Source organism: Pteronotus mesoamericanus, unplaced genomic scaffold, assembly GCF_021234165.1.
Source record: "Pteronotus mesoamericanus isolate MK-2021 breed Mesoamerican mustached bat unplaced genomic scaffold, CSHL_Meso_final contig_27, whole genome shotgun sequence".
NCBI classification, from domain to species: Eukaryota; Metazoa; Chordata; class Mammalia; order Chiroptera; family Mormoopidae; genus Pteronotus; species Pteronotus mesoamericanus.
Window position 1 is genome coordinate 21,422,273 of NW_026555115.1, and position 18,329 is coordinate 21,440,601.

Sequence of the window (18,329 nt, forward strand, 5' to 3'; positions counted from 1 at the left end):
CCATTTACCTTCTTGAATATCTATGGAATGCATCCTTCCTCTGTATCTTTATGGTTAGGTCCTTATCATGTCCTGCCAGACCTCCTGACTCATCCTCCATGCTTCTATTACTGCCTTGTGTAACTGGAGTAAGCATTGAAAAATACCTTAAAAATGCCCTGCTCCCATTAAAAACCTTGAAATGGCTTCCCTTTGAAGAGCAGATGAAACCCAAACTCCTTAGCATGACAGTTATAATCCATATCCTCTCCCATTACTTCTCTAGGATGCGCTGTCTGCACATATACTGGATATATTTATGCCTCAGTACCATCATACATTCTATACCATCTGCGTAGAATGATGGAACTATCCTCACTAACTCCTATTCATCTTCTAAGACTCATGTTTAAATATCACTCCAGATTATGTCCCTCTCTCTGTGCCACACTGGACCTGATACATAGCTCCAATAAAGCAAGTATGTTTGCCCTGCCTGGGTGAGTCAGTTGGTTGGAGCGTTTCCTGTACACCAAAAGGTTGCAGGTTTGATTTCCAGTCAGGGCACATACCTAGGTTGTGAGTTTGATCCCAGTCAGAGCACATGCAAGAGGCAAGCAATCGATGTTTCTCTCTCTCTCTCAAATCAATAAACATATCCTCAGATGAGGATTAAACATTCTTTTAAAATGTTAAAAACCAATTATTCCACTCTTTCATGGTAGTCTATTTCCACATTTGCTCTCACTAGCTTATGAACAATTTTAGACCTTCCCCTCCCCCCTCATCTCTACATATCTAGGACCTGCATAAAAATATTTAATGAGTTATGAACTCTCTTCTCTGCTTTTTCATTCTTTCCAAACTACTAAGTAGGTGACTAGCAGCTGGGTGGTAGGGAGATCCTCACAATTGCAGAGGCTATGGCTCAGCCATGGCCATCTAAAATCCAGAGTAGTGTAGGGAGTCACTACCCATTCTGTGTGGCTCCACAGGTATTTAAGGTCACCGTTCCCATAGATTGTGCTTGGGATAATGGGATGAATTTGGTTGCTTCCCAAAAATAAATGCAGCCAGTCTCCATTGCCAATGTACCTTTCAGCAACATTCATGCTCTTCACTGCTCTGGGCAATTGGGTCATGAATTCTATCACTCTGGCTTGTTGAAACAGGGAGAGAAATCATTGACTTCTCCCATTGCAGCCTTAAGCATTGTTTCGTTCAAAGGTGAAGGTGATCAAGAAAGGGGAATAGATAAATAAAAGACCTTTTAAACATTGATTGGAAAATGTGAACGTTAGCTACATTAAAATAAACAAAGATATTTGGCCTATTCACATTACAACATGCCTCTAATCTAACTTTGGAAACTAGCATTTTAATAAATTATTTCAGAAAGCCTTCCTCAATGGAGATGAAACCTCAAAACCATCAAGGTCATCGCCCAATTTTATCTGTGGAGGAAAGGAAGGAGCAGAAATACAATATAAGTTCCATACCATAGAATAGGCAAGACTTGACTTTTTTCTTAAATGTTTTCTTGTTTAAAAAGAAACAGAAATGTACTACCAACAGGAGGATCTAAGGAAAACTCACTAAATGATTTTTATTTGAGTCACTCATGAAATCCAGTACATACAAATTTTGAATAATGAAAATCTTAAATCCTGAGGGGCTGCTTCTAATACGAAACTGTACTTTGAAGAGTAGAGAACATGTTGCTCTCAACATTTTAATGAATACATTAAATAAAAAGCAAATAGTTCAGGGAAGGAGTCCCACCTCCAAAGGAAAAAAAACCAAAAAAGGTAAAGCTGTCCCTGAATGGAAAGATACAGAAATTTTATATCTACTTTTCTTGTAGAAAATTAAAACCCTTTGCATAAATTTTAGTGTTACAATGTCAAGCAGCTTTTAGCAACATGATCAACTAATTCTGTTTTGTATCACAGGAGCCATTTGTTCAGCCATGTCAGTCTCATCACTCTTGGCAAACCACTGCATTGCCAAACAACTGTTAGCTGGGGGTGGAGATATTAAGGGAACAGGATCCCAGTAAATTATTGTGCTATTCCCTGTACACATTCCATTCTAAACATGGAAAATGTAGATTACACTATTAAAAGCCATGGAATTTGTAGGTAAATTCCATTAGGTTTGGCTAATAAGGTATCCCAGTTTTTGTGACCAGTGTATTAAAAAGTTCTTTGTGTTAAATGTAAGCAACCACAGGTGGTTCATTTTTTTACTTTTTATTATGAAACTAAAGCAAAATAACAGAATTTCAAAAATTAAAATACAGAATTCTAATTTTAATTCTAAACAAATATGAAATCTACACCAAAAACTAAAAATCAGGGTTTACCAATATTTAAGAATAAAAGAAAATGGCTAAAATGCATTCACAGTCATTATTTCTTCCTTATTAGCCTCAGATTTGCATCCCCTCCCTTTGTGCTTCACTTGGACAGAATACAGAAAGAATTTCTTTCCCATCTATCCTTTGGTACTAATTATAGTCTGTTACTTCAGAGGTGCTTTTGTCTTCGTACACAGTTCTTTATCTGTTCCTTCAGCAAATATGCAAGCACCTGCCTACTGGGCTAAGATGATGTGGATGTGAAGATGAATCCATCAGAGATCATGTCCTAAGATGTTCAGGGCAGATAAGATGCCAATGAATAATCAATAAATATAAATAAATTTATATGAAGTATAAAGTAATATAGCATGGGCTTCAGTATAGATAAAATATGAAACTAGGGGGATTTCAAGGAGGAAGAGATTACATTCAGCTATAGGAATGAAGGAATGCTTTGTGAGGAGAGGACTTGGGTATGGACTGTTCCTTCAAGAAGGCTTCAAAGTGGTCCTGAATGTGGTGGCCTTGATTTCTGGAGAGTAATCTTCACAATGTTAATCTTTAAAACTCTGTAAGTTTCTATCTCCTCAAACTGTTCATTTTTAAAAATGATAAAAAAATATTAATATATAAATGGCAGTTTGGGGACTTAATTATAATATCTACTATATCATTTGCGGTTCTATTATTGTCTAAACTCTTCCCCAGGTAAAATCTTGTCTAAAATGCAGAGGATGCCTAACCATGGAGTCATGACATTTAAGTATTCAACTGGGCAAAACCTACTTGCTTTAGGAGCTTTCTGAAGTCTAAAACTAAACATATATGAATATAAATGAAGATGAAATAAATTACTTAACATTCAAAAATCAGATGATGCAAAATATGGCAACACTGAAATGATATATATTAACCACAAATTTCTTTGTATGAAATGTTTTAATGAATTATGAGCCACTGACCATTACAGACTTTAAGCCTTAATATTTCTTCTTTCCAATGTAAAACCAAGATAATTAAAACTGTCTATCTCAAGTATGACAATATCATAGTATGAATGAGAGTAGTAGTAATGTCTTATACATCAACATGCTTCACTAAAGTTAAGATGTAGAGAAAGCTCCCGGTTTCTCTAGTCAACAAAGCAAATTCAGTTACACATTTTTTCTGCCCAGTTTCAGTTGAAATACAACAAATACTTCACCTTTCAATAGCACTTCTTATCCATCACACAAGCCCTTTCGCGTTTTCTTCTCTACCCTCAATATTTTTGTGAGGTAGTGAAGGGAGGGAGCAAGGATTTTTCTTTTCTTTTTTTTTTTTTTTGCAGATGAGGAAACTTCAGGTGAATTTTGAACTCAACCTTGGAAGCACATGGAAAATCATCTAGGAAGTGTTTGTTTTTAAAAATCCTTATGGTCATGTCATATCCCAGGCCAACATCAAAATCTTAGGGTATGGGACCCAAGTATTGATATTTTTCAAAACACACATGACTCCAAAGTACAGCTGAGGTTGAGAACTATTGGTTTAGATGACTTATACTCAATCTTCAAGTGCAACTGTCATCTACCTAAATGCTCTCTGAGCACCAATGAAAAAGATTCCATTTCCTTGAAAACTGTAGTAATTTGTTTTAATATTCTATATAGCTACTATTGGTCTCCAGTAACATATTATGTTATAAATGAAGGCTCTTCATTCTCCCAATGCTTGTGCTAAATATGAACCTCCATTTTATAAAATTTGCAAATGGGGTATTAGGGAATTTATGGTAAATTTTGAGTTAAGAATAGCTTGTTGTTAAATATTTAGGCAATTATTTGATTATAGGTTCAATATGCAATAACCATGTGTTTCTGTTTTCCATTCAGCACCTTCAAATCTTTGTTACAAAATAAACGTTTACTAATAAGACAAAACAGAAATTATAAACAAAACTCTCAGCCGAAGCTCTTGGAGTCGGCTGTATCACAACCTAAAAAACAAACAAGTACTTAAAAGACTTTTTAATGTTCAAACTAGCTCAATCTTCATCCTGAACCAGTTCTCTTTAATCAGATTTTAAACTTTGCCAAATTGAGTCATTCCACAGCAACAAAAATCAATTTCTGTAGCAGCTATATTCTCTAATGTATGTAACATATAATTTAACTCTGCACTATTAAATATGGTTTCCAGGTTTCTGCTTGATGTGGATATTGAAAAGAATCTTTAACAGATTTCACCTTTAAACAATATACCAAATACACAACAAATATTTGTAAACCGGTCATGTGGCAAAAATAAATCTTTGTTCATGACTGAAATCCCCTGTTTCACAGGAGTATTGATAATCTTAACTCTCATGGAGCAACCCAAAAATCCCAGCCAGCTGCTTGCTGTCCCTAACTTTATTAGATTTAATAAAGAATATGCATACAATCACAACCTTAAAAAGTACAAAGATTCCACTTGTCTTAGTCGATTCTTATCACAAATATGTATCTGAAACCATACAAGTTATGCTTTCATACCAAAAGATGTTTGCTTCTCTTCCAAAAAAAAAAAAAAAAATTTCAACTCCTGAATGTTAGATTATTAATTCAAAAGAGTATTTGTGAAATTAGTCAAAAATTCAGAATAGGAATTAATGTTAAGCTCTCCTACAGTGAAACCTTCAAAATATTGCCAACCTGAAGTTTTCAGCACAAGGTGTTTTATTTCAAGTCCCATGGGGGCAATTATCTATAAGATTAAGAACATTTTCAACATGGGTTCAGGTTGGCACTGTTCCAGGTGGGTGAGTAAACATTTTCTTGATAACCCCAATGAAGAGTTTGAGGCTTAGGTTGTTGTACGTTGTAAACAATGTGAAATTTAAAAAATTATAATATCTACAGAATTATAGTTACAAAATAAAAGGACCATTAATCAATTCTTCTTCTAAGGTCTGTGACTAACAGCTTTTATTTGAGGTCTATAAGAGCAATTGGCAAATTCTGTGTTTTTATGAGACAACTTCTCAAAAGGCCAAAAAAAAACCAGATACTGTAAGATGCACACCATTATAATTATATGTATGATTAGAAAGAAATTTGCCTTCCTTCAATCTTTATCCACTATATTAAAGGATTTTTACAATAATTTTGACAAAAAGAAAAGAACAGACTATAATAGCTAGGGAAACTGTAAACCAAAGATAATACAAAATGAGAGAATACAACACATCTCCTCTTAAAATCCTCTTCTTTGTAGTTATACCTAACCGTCCCTATATGTTATTTTAATTTTGTACCATGTAGTGGTTCTTAAGAAATTTAATTAGAACAAAGCAACCCCTTTGTCCTGTATTTTTTTTACACACATATTGTATATACAACTTTTAAAATAGCTGCACAATTTTACATCTCACTGTTAGAGAAGTGCAGTCCAAGCAGACCATGCTTCTCAATATATTAAAAATATTAAATGAAACCCAGCCAGTTTCATATTTTTCTAATAGTCAAGCTGGCTAGAAAAAAAGTGTCTGGGGAAAAAACAGGCAGTTGTAAAACAGGATCAGTCTTTCTTCAAAAACACACAACTTAAAAATCTTGTTATTTCCTTACTTTATCCCTTGTACAGCATCTCTAAGATCTCACCTTAAAAGATGGAAATAACACGTTGCTAGCTTAGAGACAAAATCTGTTGCAACATGCATATGTCAACTGCCCACTCAACCAACTGCAACCCTGAGGATTTTTCTGGCCCAGTAGAAAGAGGAAACACTAAAGATAATCTTTGCTGTAGAGTTGCTTCTCCAGTTAATAATTTCATGTGTTTTTCAAGATGTTTCTTGGACATGCATGTATGACACTGTCACTTCATGGTTCTACTTTCCACAAGCAGATACCTCCTCTTCTCTATCTTTCATCTTAAGGAAGCCACTGTCATCCATCCAAAGGTTTTCCAAGGTAAACCAAAGTCACTTCTGTGTTGCCATATACAGCAGAAACTGCTGGATATAAGCAGGCCTTTGGAAGTCCTCTAAAGGCAACCCCCAGGAATTCATATCCACGTTCAAAAGCTAAAGTCTTATCTTCCATATCCAAGATGACTCGAATTCTTTCTCCTATCTGCAAACAGATATCAAAAGAAGGTTAGAAGAAAATCCCAAAGGGCATAGCAAGAAGAAACATGACACAAATGAATGGGTTGAAAATACTAATATATACCCTAAAAATTACAGAAAAACCCAAAGAGGTTTCCAGTCAGTGAGAAACATCTAGAAGAAAGAATACAGATCAATTTCATCATAACTACTTGTTTTGATAGTTTAATTTAAGACTTGCATGGGATCTACATTTAATACTGAAAATTCAAACGTTCTTCCTTAACAGTCCTCAGATTTTATTCACTCTTTGCTTCAAGGCTTTTCTTAAGAAGGATACCACTAAAATCTATAACTTGGTATCACATTTCACCCCAAAAATGCTATTTAAACCTTTTCAAATTACTATAGCATACACGCACACACGTATGCAAGCACGCATGCACATGCACACCCAATGGAATATTATTTATCCATAAAAGAAATGCACTTTTGATGTATGCTACATGGATGCACCTTGAAAACATGCTAAGTGAAATAAGCAAGACACCAAAAGACCAATATTGTATGGATTCCACTTATATCAGGCACCTAGAATGTTCACATTTAGAGTCAGAAAGTAGAACAGAAGTTACCAGAACTTGGGGGGTGGGGGGCACAAAACGGGGAATTATTTTTTAATGAGTACAGAGTTTATGTTGAGGATGATAGAAAAATTTTGGGTATAAATAATGGTGATGGTTATACAGCAGATGTATTTAATGCCACTGAATTATATACTTAAAAATGGTTAAAATTTTAAATATTGTGTATATTTTATGATAAAAATTACATGTATTATCAAATACTTATATAAGCCTTTAGAGTTAAAGCAGTTCTATATACAATGTGGAACTTACATAGTCATGAATAGCCAAATCTGAATATAAATTCTAAAGGTGCAGAATAGGCTTTTTTTTAAATTAATTTTTAATAAGGTTTTATTTATGCTTTTTTTAGAGAGGGGAAAGGGAGGGAGAAAGAGAGGGAGAGAAACATCGATGTGTGAGAGAGACATCAACTGGCTGCCTCTCACATGTGTCCCAGTTGGGGACTGGGCCCGCAACCCGGGCATGTGTCCTGACTGGGAATCGACCCAGTGAACATTCCCTTTGCAGTATGATGTTCAACTAACTGAGCCATGCCAGTCCAGGCCAGAAAAGGTTTTTTAACAGTCACTTGGTAGGCCACTGCTCTGAAACATCTGTTCATTACAAAAAAAGCAGCACTGATTGTTAAACTAAACTGGAAACACAATATATTCAGTTATTTTTCCCATTTGAAAAAGTAAGCCAAGAATTGAGGATGTTTATCTTTATAATTTGCATCTATAAAAGGTTGTTGCATCTATATATTCAGAGGCAGAAAGTCCTAATATTTGCAATCAAAAATACTAACTTAGTACTTCCCAATTCTGATAACTCCTGTTGTTTCATTGTATTTCCTACCACAAATAACTACAAGCATCTGCTTTTTTCTTCCCTTTGTCCAACTCACAGATGACCCACACCCCATTTTATGGACCTAAGAACATCCTAATTATCATCACCACTTCTACCACCAACAAAACATGAACGATGACAACAAACAGATGAAAAGTTAATATTTTGTTGGGTATTTGTTTTGTGCTTTATTTGCATTACCTATTTTGATCCCCACATCAATCCTAGATGTTATCCCTGTTTTACAAAAAATGAAACTAAAAAAAGACTGTATTGTTCCTGCTTCACCTTTGACTGAGTATACAGCATGCACACAGCACAGGGAGTAGATAGCAGAAGTCTTGCTAGCTTCAGGTGTCAGAGAGCAAAACTTAGAGATGATAGAGTAACTGGAAACTTAAAGTAGGAACTCTAGAAGTAACAAAACCACAAAAAGGATGACCCCCAAAATCTGAGAATAAACTCTGCCCAGTACCTGTATGACCACTACATTACACAGACAGAAGAAACCTCTAAGGAACCAGGCTGAAAAAGTAGCAGGTAGAAGCCAAAGTCAATCAATCAAACAAACAAAAACTGAACAAAGACAGTAGCTGCTCCACACCATGGGTGACACAGAGTTTACAGTTTGAGTAGAGACAAGTTAACTGCCTGCCAAAAGAAAACCTATATTCTTCAGAAAAACAAAGCCATTTCTAGAGGAACAAAACATTCTACTACTACTGTATAATACATATAATGTCCTGTTTTCAATTTAAAAATTACTGGATATGAACAGAAACAGGGAAGTGTAATTTGACTCAGGGGGGAAAAAAGGCAGTCAATGAAAGAAAGTGACTCTAAGTTGGCCTTGATGTTGGATTGGCAAATATCAAAGCAGTTATTATAAAAATATGAAAGAATTAAACAAAAAAACATCTAGTATTATTGAATGCACAGATAGAGAATCTCAATAGAGAAGTGGAAACTGCAAAAAAGAACCAAGTGAAAATAGTGAAAATTCTAAAGCTGAAGAGCACAATATTTAAAATCCACTAGTCTGGCTTAATAGCAGAGTTGAAATGGCAAAAAGAAAAAATCTATGAGCTTGAAGATAGAGCAACAGAACAACAGAAATTATCCAATCCTAAAAAATAAAGAAGATTTTAAAAAAACACATAGCTTCCAAGGCACAGAGACAAGAACAATTATCAAGCAGTCCAACAATTATGTTAAGGTAATTGGATTAAATATTCAAATCAAAAGGCAGAGATTATGAGATAGTTTGATAATAAAGCAAGACCCAATTATATGCTATCTAATACAAAGACAAATTGAAAGAAAAAGGGATGATGGGGGAAGGTACCCTGCATAAGAAAGTAAGCATTAGTAAACAGAAGAAAGTTGGAGTGGCTATATAGTATCAGACAAAACAGACTTAAAGACAAGGAATATTACTTAAGTCAAAGGAGGTCATTTCATGATAAAAGAGTTAATCAGGCTGCGAGATATAACAATGATAACTCTATCATTGTTATATCATATATACATATGCACCTAATAACAGAGCTACAAAACTGACAACTAAAGAAAAAAAAAGATAAATTAGTAAGTATAGTGGAAATTTCAATACTCCTCTCAATAAATGATAGAACTGGTAGAAAGAAAAATCAGTAAGAATATAAAAGCCTTGAACATTATCAACCAACTTGACGTAATTGTCATTTATGGAATATTCCATCTGACAACAAGAATATATGTTCTTTTCGAGCACACATGGAACACTCATCAAGAGAGACCATATGCTGACACTACAACAAATCTCAGTAAGTTTAAAAGAACTGAAATCATACAGAGTATTTTCTCTGAAAAAAACCGAAGGACTTTCACTACAAAATTACCACAAGGCTAGTAGCCACAGGACTTTATCATTAATGATCATTAAGTCCAGACACCCTTCTCCTCTGGGTATTTGCAAAGCCTGAAAGGATAGTGAAGAAAGGATTCTGTGAAAGAAAACCCTTCCAGGCTTTTCTACCTCAGGAAATTGAATATATTTTTAGTTCTTCTACTTTAGTATCCATGACTTGAAGTCATTACTGAGGCTATAGCTTTCAAGACATGTTTTTCTGAAATACGCACTCCATAATTCCTTAAAATTTCTATTTTCTTATCAGGTTACTATGTTTTAGACCTATGGTAGTCATATAACTTTCACAAACAGAAACTAAAATTTTGACCCTAGAATCACAAAATTGTGGTAAAAAGCTAAAATGAAAACAATTAAAAAATGGTCCTGGCAGGGTAGCTCAGGTGGTGAGAGAGTCGTCCCAGTCTGTCCAAGCTGCAGGTTTGATCTCCAACCAGGGCACATACAAGAGGCAACCAATGAATGCAAAAATAAGTAGTAAAACAAATCGATGTTTCTCTCTCTTTCTCTCTCTCTCTCCCTTCCTCTCTTTCTCTAAAATCAGTTTTTAAAGAAATGTAGAAGTTTGCCTAAACTTGCCTGTCTTTATAGAAATCATTGACATCTGCAAAGGCTGTGAATCCACTAGCAAATTAATAAGTAGCAGAGGGTATGTGTGTACATGCACACAGGTGCATTTGTTGGGATGGGATGTCTAGAAAAAGTAGATTTAGATGTACCATGATAAAGGAGAGATGACAATCTAGAGCTCGAGTTGGCAAACTACGGCCCCTGGGCCAAATCTGGCCAGTGGTCTATAAATAAGGTTTTACTGGAACACAGCTATACTCATTCATTTACATATTATCTATGGCTGCTTTTGTGCTCTAACAACAGAGTTGATTAGTTGTGACAGAGACCACAGGGACCACAAAGCCTAAAATATTTACTATCTGGCTCTGTACTTTAGAAAAAGTTTGTTGACCCCTGATTTAAAGCAAAGATGAATTGCTCAAGGTTTAATATGTATTAAAAAACAAATACTGAGATACTAAAAAATTATCATCAGAGTAGTAAAGGCCAGTTACACTATTTAATTAAAAATTACCAAAACAACATACAAAGCTACTATATAAAATTTTGTAAATTTAAAACAAACTAAGGCATGATTTGACAAATGCTCACATCAAAGAAAATATCTAATTTCTCACCTGATATTTTGGTGCATTGTTGCATTGTGGAAAACTGCCATTGACTTCTCCATTATGTAGTAGATTATTGTCCACCAGATTCCAGCCCCAGCTCTGGTCATCACTGCCCAGCAATGCCACATAACCTTGGCACTGCATTGGGGCCCGTTTTGTGGCAATTCCAATCACTGCCACCGTACCCAGGGGCCCCTCCCACCACACTTCCCATGCATGGCGGCCCTCACTGAAACCAATCTTGGTCCTTGCACCATCAGTGCTCTGAGCAATGGGGTTTCGATGTAAAGTAAAGCCATTCTTCTTAATGTAGACATTCCTGGAGCAGTCATTAGTGCTGAAGGCATGCTGGAAAGCACGTACCTGAAAAGATGAAAAACAGTCCAAAGAAATAGAAGTTTGATTTTTCCTAAATATTAAAAAGCACCTAAACCCTAGGCTATGTGTTTTTAAACAATAAAGTTACATATTTTTAAGTAATATAATAAAATATTTCCAAAAAATGGCTAAAGTTTCAGGATGGGACACTAACATTTAAAATAAGTCAACTGTTTCATTACTGACCAAAATTCTAAACCATAGTATTATTTCCCCAAATAGACTTCTTAAAATATCAAAAGATATACACAAGAATCCATATATTTTAGAGGTGATACTGAAATGTTTATGGATGGCATAATGATATCTGGGAACTGGTTTGAAATATCCAGACTTGGAGTAGGAGAGTGGGTAGGATAAACATGAAACTAGATTGCCCATGAATTAATCATTGGTAAAGCTTGGTGATACGTATAGGGTGGTTCATTAAACTATTTTCTCTACTCTAATTTATATTCAATATTTTTATATCAGAAAGTTAAGAGATGCATCATTTTCATGTTAGCAATCCTGTCACCAAAAAGAACATTTTAAGTAAAATAGAGAACTTAGTCATAGCAGCTTTAAAGTTTCTGAAAACTTTAAATAATCACAAATGATCTAAATCCCCAGCCTTCTTGCTAAGTATTATTCATACATTGAGACAATAACACTCTCATTTTTACCAAATCACTAATCTTTTAGATAGCATTTAAATTCAACCACCGGAATTTATTAAGAGATAGCCATTAAGAACAGCTACCACTGATAGGAAAGGTTAGTCGACCTTCAGTAATTACCAGTTTCTTTAAGCTTCCAAAATAAGACAGCATAAAAATTGCTACTTTAACCCTGGCTAGTGTGGCTCAGTGGATTGAGTGCTGGCCTGTGAAACAAAAGGTCACCAGTTCAATTCCCAGTCAGGGCACATGCTTGGGTTGCAGGCCAGGTCCCCGGTAGGGGGGCGTGAGAGAGGCAACCACACATTGATGTATCTCTCCTTCTCTTTCTCTTCTCTCTAAAAATAAATAAATAAAATCTTTAAAAAAATTGCTACTCTACACAAATAGTAACAATTTCTCATATTTTAACCATTTAAAGCTTTTGGCTTGTATGTTTAAAAAAAAAACAAATAAACAAACTCTTAACTTTATTCAAAAATACCCAAAAGCAGCCAAAGGCTGGGACCAATTGCTTTAGTTAACCTGAGAAATGGGCTCCAAAATCACAGAATTTCAGCATTAGGAAGGACCTTAAAGGTCACCTGGTCCCACTCAGCGATAAGGACACAGAACTAAAAGTCAACAGCTAAATAGAGAAAGAGCCCCAAAGAGAAGTCAGGTATCCATCCAGTCCCTTCATCTACTGTTCATTTACTATTAGCCACTACTTCACTGTTTCACTGTCGTACTCCAGAGCAGACAGATTTAATAAAAAAATTAACAAACAAACCTGCTTGTTTCAAGTATCCTATGTTTTCATAAAGAGACCATAAAACTGAAGTATTCCTAAATCTCCTTCCTATCTGTTCCTACTTATAACACACTTTAAAGCACCTAAAAGATCAGAACAGGATTAAAGGGGGAGTAAAACATCCTGAAATTATTAAATAACTCAAGCAATTACCATCAAGACAACTCCTCATTATAAACATTTAATTAATACTCACCTATGCCTAGCCCTAATTCTTGTAAATACCAATTGCTTTTTTCTCTATCCTTATTTTCTTCATCACACTGACACTATTGACAACCTCTCCCTCAAAATTCTATATTTTCCACCCTGGCTGGTGTGGCTCAGTGGATTGAGTGCTGGCTTGTGAACTAAAAGGTTGCTGGTTTGATTCCCAGTCAGGGCACACGCTTGGCTTGCTGGCCAGGTCCCCAGTTGGGGGCATGAAAGAGGCAACCGATCAATGTATCTCTCACACATTGATGTTTCTCCCTGTCTCCTTCCCTTCCCCTCTCTCTGAAAATAAATAAATAAAATCTTAAAAAAAAAAAACTCTATGGCATTTTCCTATTACTCTGGACTGATCCTTCACTATAACCTTTTTTGGTGACCATCCTACCTCTGCCACCCAAACTCTCCTGACTCAGTCTTTAACCCTCTACCTGAACTCCTTCCAGAACTGTCTCTCTAAAATAGCACCTTTATTATTGATACATCTCATCCTAGTTCAGCAAACCTTGATAGTTCCATACTGATGACCCTATCAATTATAAATTCTTCTGCTGGCTTTCAAAGTCCTTCAGAAGTGGTTCTTCCTGTTTCCCTTTCTAACTTCATGTTATTCTCCCTGTCTATAGTATCAGACCTGCTCTCCTACCCCTCCGTATCCTCTATAACCAGCTCCAGTCTTACCACCTCCACGAAGCTGTTCTTAACCGGGACCACCCAGTCTCCCTAGCTTCTCTCTGCTGAATTCCTATCCACCATAGTCTACACTGTACAACACAGATCTGTATACACTCCAACCAGTTGATTCTAGTAAAAAAATATCGTGCAAAAAGTTTAATCTAACCTAATTGATCAAATCTCTTTAAGAAATACAAAGGACAGAAGAGCAACACCATGGGAATGAAATCTGCAAAATCCAGGCCAAGGGAAACTACTGATTTCTTCAACAGTAAATTGCAGGGATGGGAGGTGGGAAAATGGAGAGTGAATTTGTAGACTGAGGTAGCCTTAAGAGACATGTCAACTGTTTAACTGTTTGCCATTGGAACATTATACAGATCTTGATTAAATAAAGTGAAAATTTAAAACAAACATTTGACATTTATGAGACAATTGGAAATTTGAACACTGAACTTTTTTACATTAAGGAATTACTGCTAATTTATTTACACTTTAGAAATGTACTGATATTGTAAAGTGTTCTTATCTTTTAGAGATGGATACTAAAAAATTCAGATATGGAAAATAAATACACAAATTACTGTAATAAATAAAAACAATGTGTAGTTCTTGTCCCACAGTCTCACGCATAACCTGGATTGTACATTTATGGCAAACAGTTTTAAGACCTACTTTAGGATCTAAGTCTGAAATTTAAGGAATTATAGTTAGATGCTAAGTATGACTGGAATAATTGATGCTATTAGGTGACAGGGAAGATATGAACTTTTTAAAAAAAAAGACCAATCTTAATAGACTGACAACTCCAAACACTTTCCAGTTTTATGCTCTCCCAAGCCTGTCTCCGTCCTTCTCTCAGTTACCCAGGCTCCCTGGAAATTCAAGCTGACTCTTCCTGCTTCATCTTACTCAGCTAGTCAGCAAGCTGTCCACCTCTGTGGATTTGTTCTCTGCAACAGCTCTCCAAACCGCCCCCTACTCTCCTCTACATACTTGTTCATGTATTTGTTCTATATACTTAAGTACTTCTGGTAATAGGCACTAAACCCTGCTCTCTCCAATTCATCTTATGACCAAGTTTTTCTAAAGTAGAGCTCTTTTTTTTTAAATATATATATTTTTTATTTTTTTAATTTTAATTTATTTTTTCAAACACATTAGTCTCTGCCTACCCCCCTAAAGTAGAGCTCTTATTCTGTCACTCCCCTGTTCAAACTTCTATGGTTTCCAAGTGTAGAGCAAAGCCCAAACTATAGACTGAAGGCTGTATTTAAAGGATATCCATGGCATATCTAGTTTCAGCTTGGCTTTACAATCGTATTTCTACTTAAATTCAATTGAATTAAACTATTTTATACTTAGTCTCTCCTCTAAGCTCCAAACTGTAACAGCTGCCTATCTGAAATCTCTTGGATGTCTCAAAAACACTGTCAGTTCTATTCTACCTAAATTGACTCATTGTTTGTTCCCTAAATCTAGCCCAGGTGATCCCTGTATTATGTAAACCAGACACCTAAGAGTCATCCTTAGCACCAACCTCTTCCTCACCTCTAATCACATCTACTGTAGATTTTACTTCCTAAATTTCTCAGCATCTGCACCAACACCTACTTCCTAACTGACCTACCCATATTTCTAAGGTTCTCCTCCAACCTGTGCTCTATACTGAAGTTAGAAACAACCTCTTAAAAATATAAACTAATCGTAGCAACAATCCCCCCACACCTAACCCCCTCTTGCTTACAGTTCAAATAGTTTCCCTACAGTCTGGCCCCAGTCCACTGCTTCCATCTTAACTCAAACCTGCCTCACTTTTGCTCTCTATGCTCCAGCCACACTGATGTAGTTTCTGTACCTCAAACTCACAGGGGCTCTTCTCTCACATCTTGGCCTATCGCCTTATCCTCCAGGTTTCAGTTATAATTTTTTTTTTTTTTAGAGAAGGCCTTCCCTAACCTCCCTACCTAGGTCAAATTCTCCATTACTGATACTCAGAGTACCATGTAGCTCTCCTTCATAGTACTTACCACAGATGCAATCTTAAAACTGTGTGATTATTAGATTACTTTCCATTTTCCCCCACTAGATTGTAAGGCAAGGCATCCATAAGAGTTTGTGTCTGTTTTCATTCACTATTCCATCTACAAAAATGAGCATAGTAACAGTACTGGTATTTTTTAAAATAAAAATACAGTATATGTTGTACAAAGCCTTTGCTTTCCCCTGGTCCTGCTTTTGTTCAGGGCATTCCATCTTAGTAAAATGTTCAAATTTTCCCCAACTTTCAAATTCAGCTCAGGTACAATCTCAACCTCAAACCTTCTCCAGTCCTCCACTTAACTTGTAAATCTCTCCTTTCCCTGAACTTCTAATATATGTTTTAATATCTCTAACAGAAGCAATTTCTATTATTTGTTAGTTACTTCTACACATTTTTTTTCTCTTCTATTAGACTGAGAGCTTCTTTACCAGACTATCTGACTTCTTTTGAATTAACACTTTTATCTCAAGATACTAAAAAAAAAGCCCTCCAGCATCTGAATGAACATGTTATTAACACAAGTCTACAATACTTATAGTGCATGTAGTAGAAAGACATACAGAATATTAAAGACTTAAGAAAACTAAACTAAGAAGGAGCACAAAAGAAATAGGTAACACAGGTTGTCCCTAAGAAGGGAAACTGGGTGGCTGGCGGACAAGGACAAAAGGAAGACAGTTTGCTTTTTTTGAATGTTGACTCACACAAACACATTGTTTTACATATTATTATGTGGCTCTCGAATCATGTAAACATATCTATTACAGATCAATGTCATAATTTAACATAAGTAAAAACAGCAAACTTCCTGAAAAATAATACTTAATGAAGCCTACACATTTATGAGGTACAACAGAAAAGTGTAATCTGCGCTCTACTACATAATTTACAACTACTATCCGCTGTACATTTATACCATGTACAAATATAATGTGGTAAATTAACATGTTATATCCCTTAGTAAGAAAACAATTTGATAGACCATATTTAACAGCAATATTCCTTCCTTATCTTATTAAACTAAAACCTGCTTTATTACAGAATAATACATTTTACATCTATTTCACATGGAAAATGTTTACTCCTTATTCTGACACCCATTGGCAATCTAGCATTAAAAAACGATGTTTTCCCCTTTTTAGTTATTAACGGTGGTGGTTTTTTTTTTAATGTTCACCACATTCTAAGTCAAACTTTATCCTCTCTCACATATGTTCTTGGTAATTGCTATACTGAATAGCTGTTTTCCATCCAACTGCACTCAAGCTAGAGGCCTTTCGTTTATTTTGCCTGAAGAATCCTCTCAGCACCACTACACCTGTTACTGGACATTTTTATTCGCATATCAAGAAGGTGGGAATATGCACAAGAATCTAGAAGAAATAAAAGGCAACCAAACGGGAACTCTATGACAAAGAGAAACACCATCAAGGTGGAACTAGGAAAAAGTTGGCAAGGAAGTAGCCAGTAATAGTGGGACAAGGCAGTAATACGATGGTTAACCGATGTTGATGGGTATTGAAAGTAAGCAGGATGCCTAGGACCACAGTGACTTATTAGCTTGAAACACAGTAGAAGGAATTAAGGCGAACCTAGGTTAAAATAAAGGGAAAAAATGGTTATAAATCAGAGCTTGGAAGAGGTTGAGTGAAAGTGAGGGTAAAAACCGATTTTAAGGCAGCAGGCAGATCTAATATAATAAAGCCTATTTGGAGGACACGGAGAAAATTAACATGAGTATTGACAGTACAACAATGGGGGTGGTCTGTCTTTAAAGGGAAAGACAGCGGAGAGAGTGACGGAAACCAGGGATGGGAACCATCTAGTCCTTTAAAAAGTGTATCACGGAAGTCGGGTGGGTTAAAGAACCGAACTTCAAATAGAAGACCTTTACGGAGAGAGATGTGAGGTAAGGTATTGACTGGTGCACTAGAAAGGCGGGATGGTGAAGCGAGGCGTCTGAGTCAGAAGCTTAGATGAGAAGCACTGAGAGCGGCACGCAGGAGCGGGACTGGGGGCAGCGGCATGGCCCTGGAATCCCTCACCTTGGCCTTGTAGCTGGGCAGGTTGCAGAGAATGTCCGTGCGCAAAGCCTCTTCTGCCAGGCTGCGGGCACACAGGCTCCGCCACACCTCGCTGTTCTCATCGCCGTGCAGGCAGCGGTACCAGTGCTTGCATACCAGGGCGCAGCTCCGCAGCTCGGACAGCTCCAGGTAGGAGAACACCAACTCCAACACTCGGCAGGGCAGCCGGCCGCCAATCCCCGCGGACCCAGAGCCCAAGCTGGCGCCCGCGCCGCCGCCGCCACTGCAGCCAGCGCCGCCCGAGGCTGCCCCAGCCCCCGGGGCGGGCGCCGCCATCGCCTCACTAGCCGGCCCGAGGGCCGCCGCCACCGCCGCCGCTTCCCCCCGTCTCTGCTGGGGAGGCCAAGTCTCGCCTGGAGACCGAAGCAGCGCTCACCGCCCCTTTCCCAGCTAACCGTCCGGCCCCTCCGTCACTCCCGCCCCTGCCCGGGGGCGCCCGTCGCGCGCCCCGCCTCACTGAGGGCAGACGCGCCCGCCGCACGGGCGTTCCCTCGTCCCT

At 36.9% G+C, this 18,329-nt stretch overlaps 1 protein-coding gene across 1 annotated transcript; it reads right to left on the reverse strand.

The window, feature by feature from the left end:
• Positions 1 to 3,641: 3,641 nt before the first annotated feature.
• On the reverse strand, positions 3,642 to 18,128 carry FBXO45 (F-box protein 45). Its single transcript, XM_054575136.1, has 3 exons — positions 17,792 to 18,128; positions 10,994 to 11,350; positions 3,642 to 6,438 (listed from the first exon to the last, which is right to left on the reverse strand). Exons 1-3 carry the CDS (start codon positions 18,104 to 18,106, stop codon positions 6,253 to 6,255), a joined length of 858 nt encoding a protein of 285 aa, XP_054431111.1. The 5' UTR covers positions 18,107 to 18,128; the 3' UTR covers positions 3,642 to 6,252.
• Between the last annotated feature and the right edge of the window lie 201 nt (positions 18,129 to 18,329).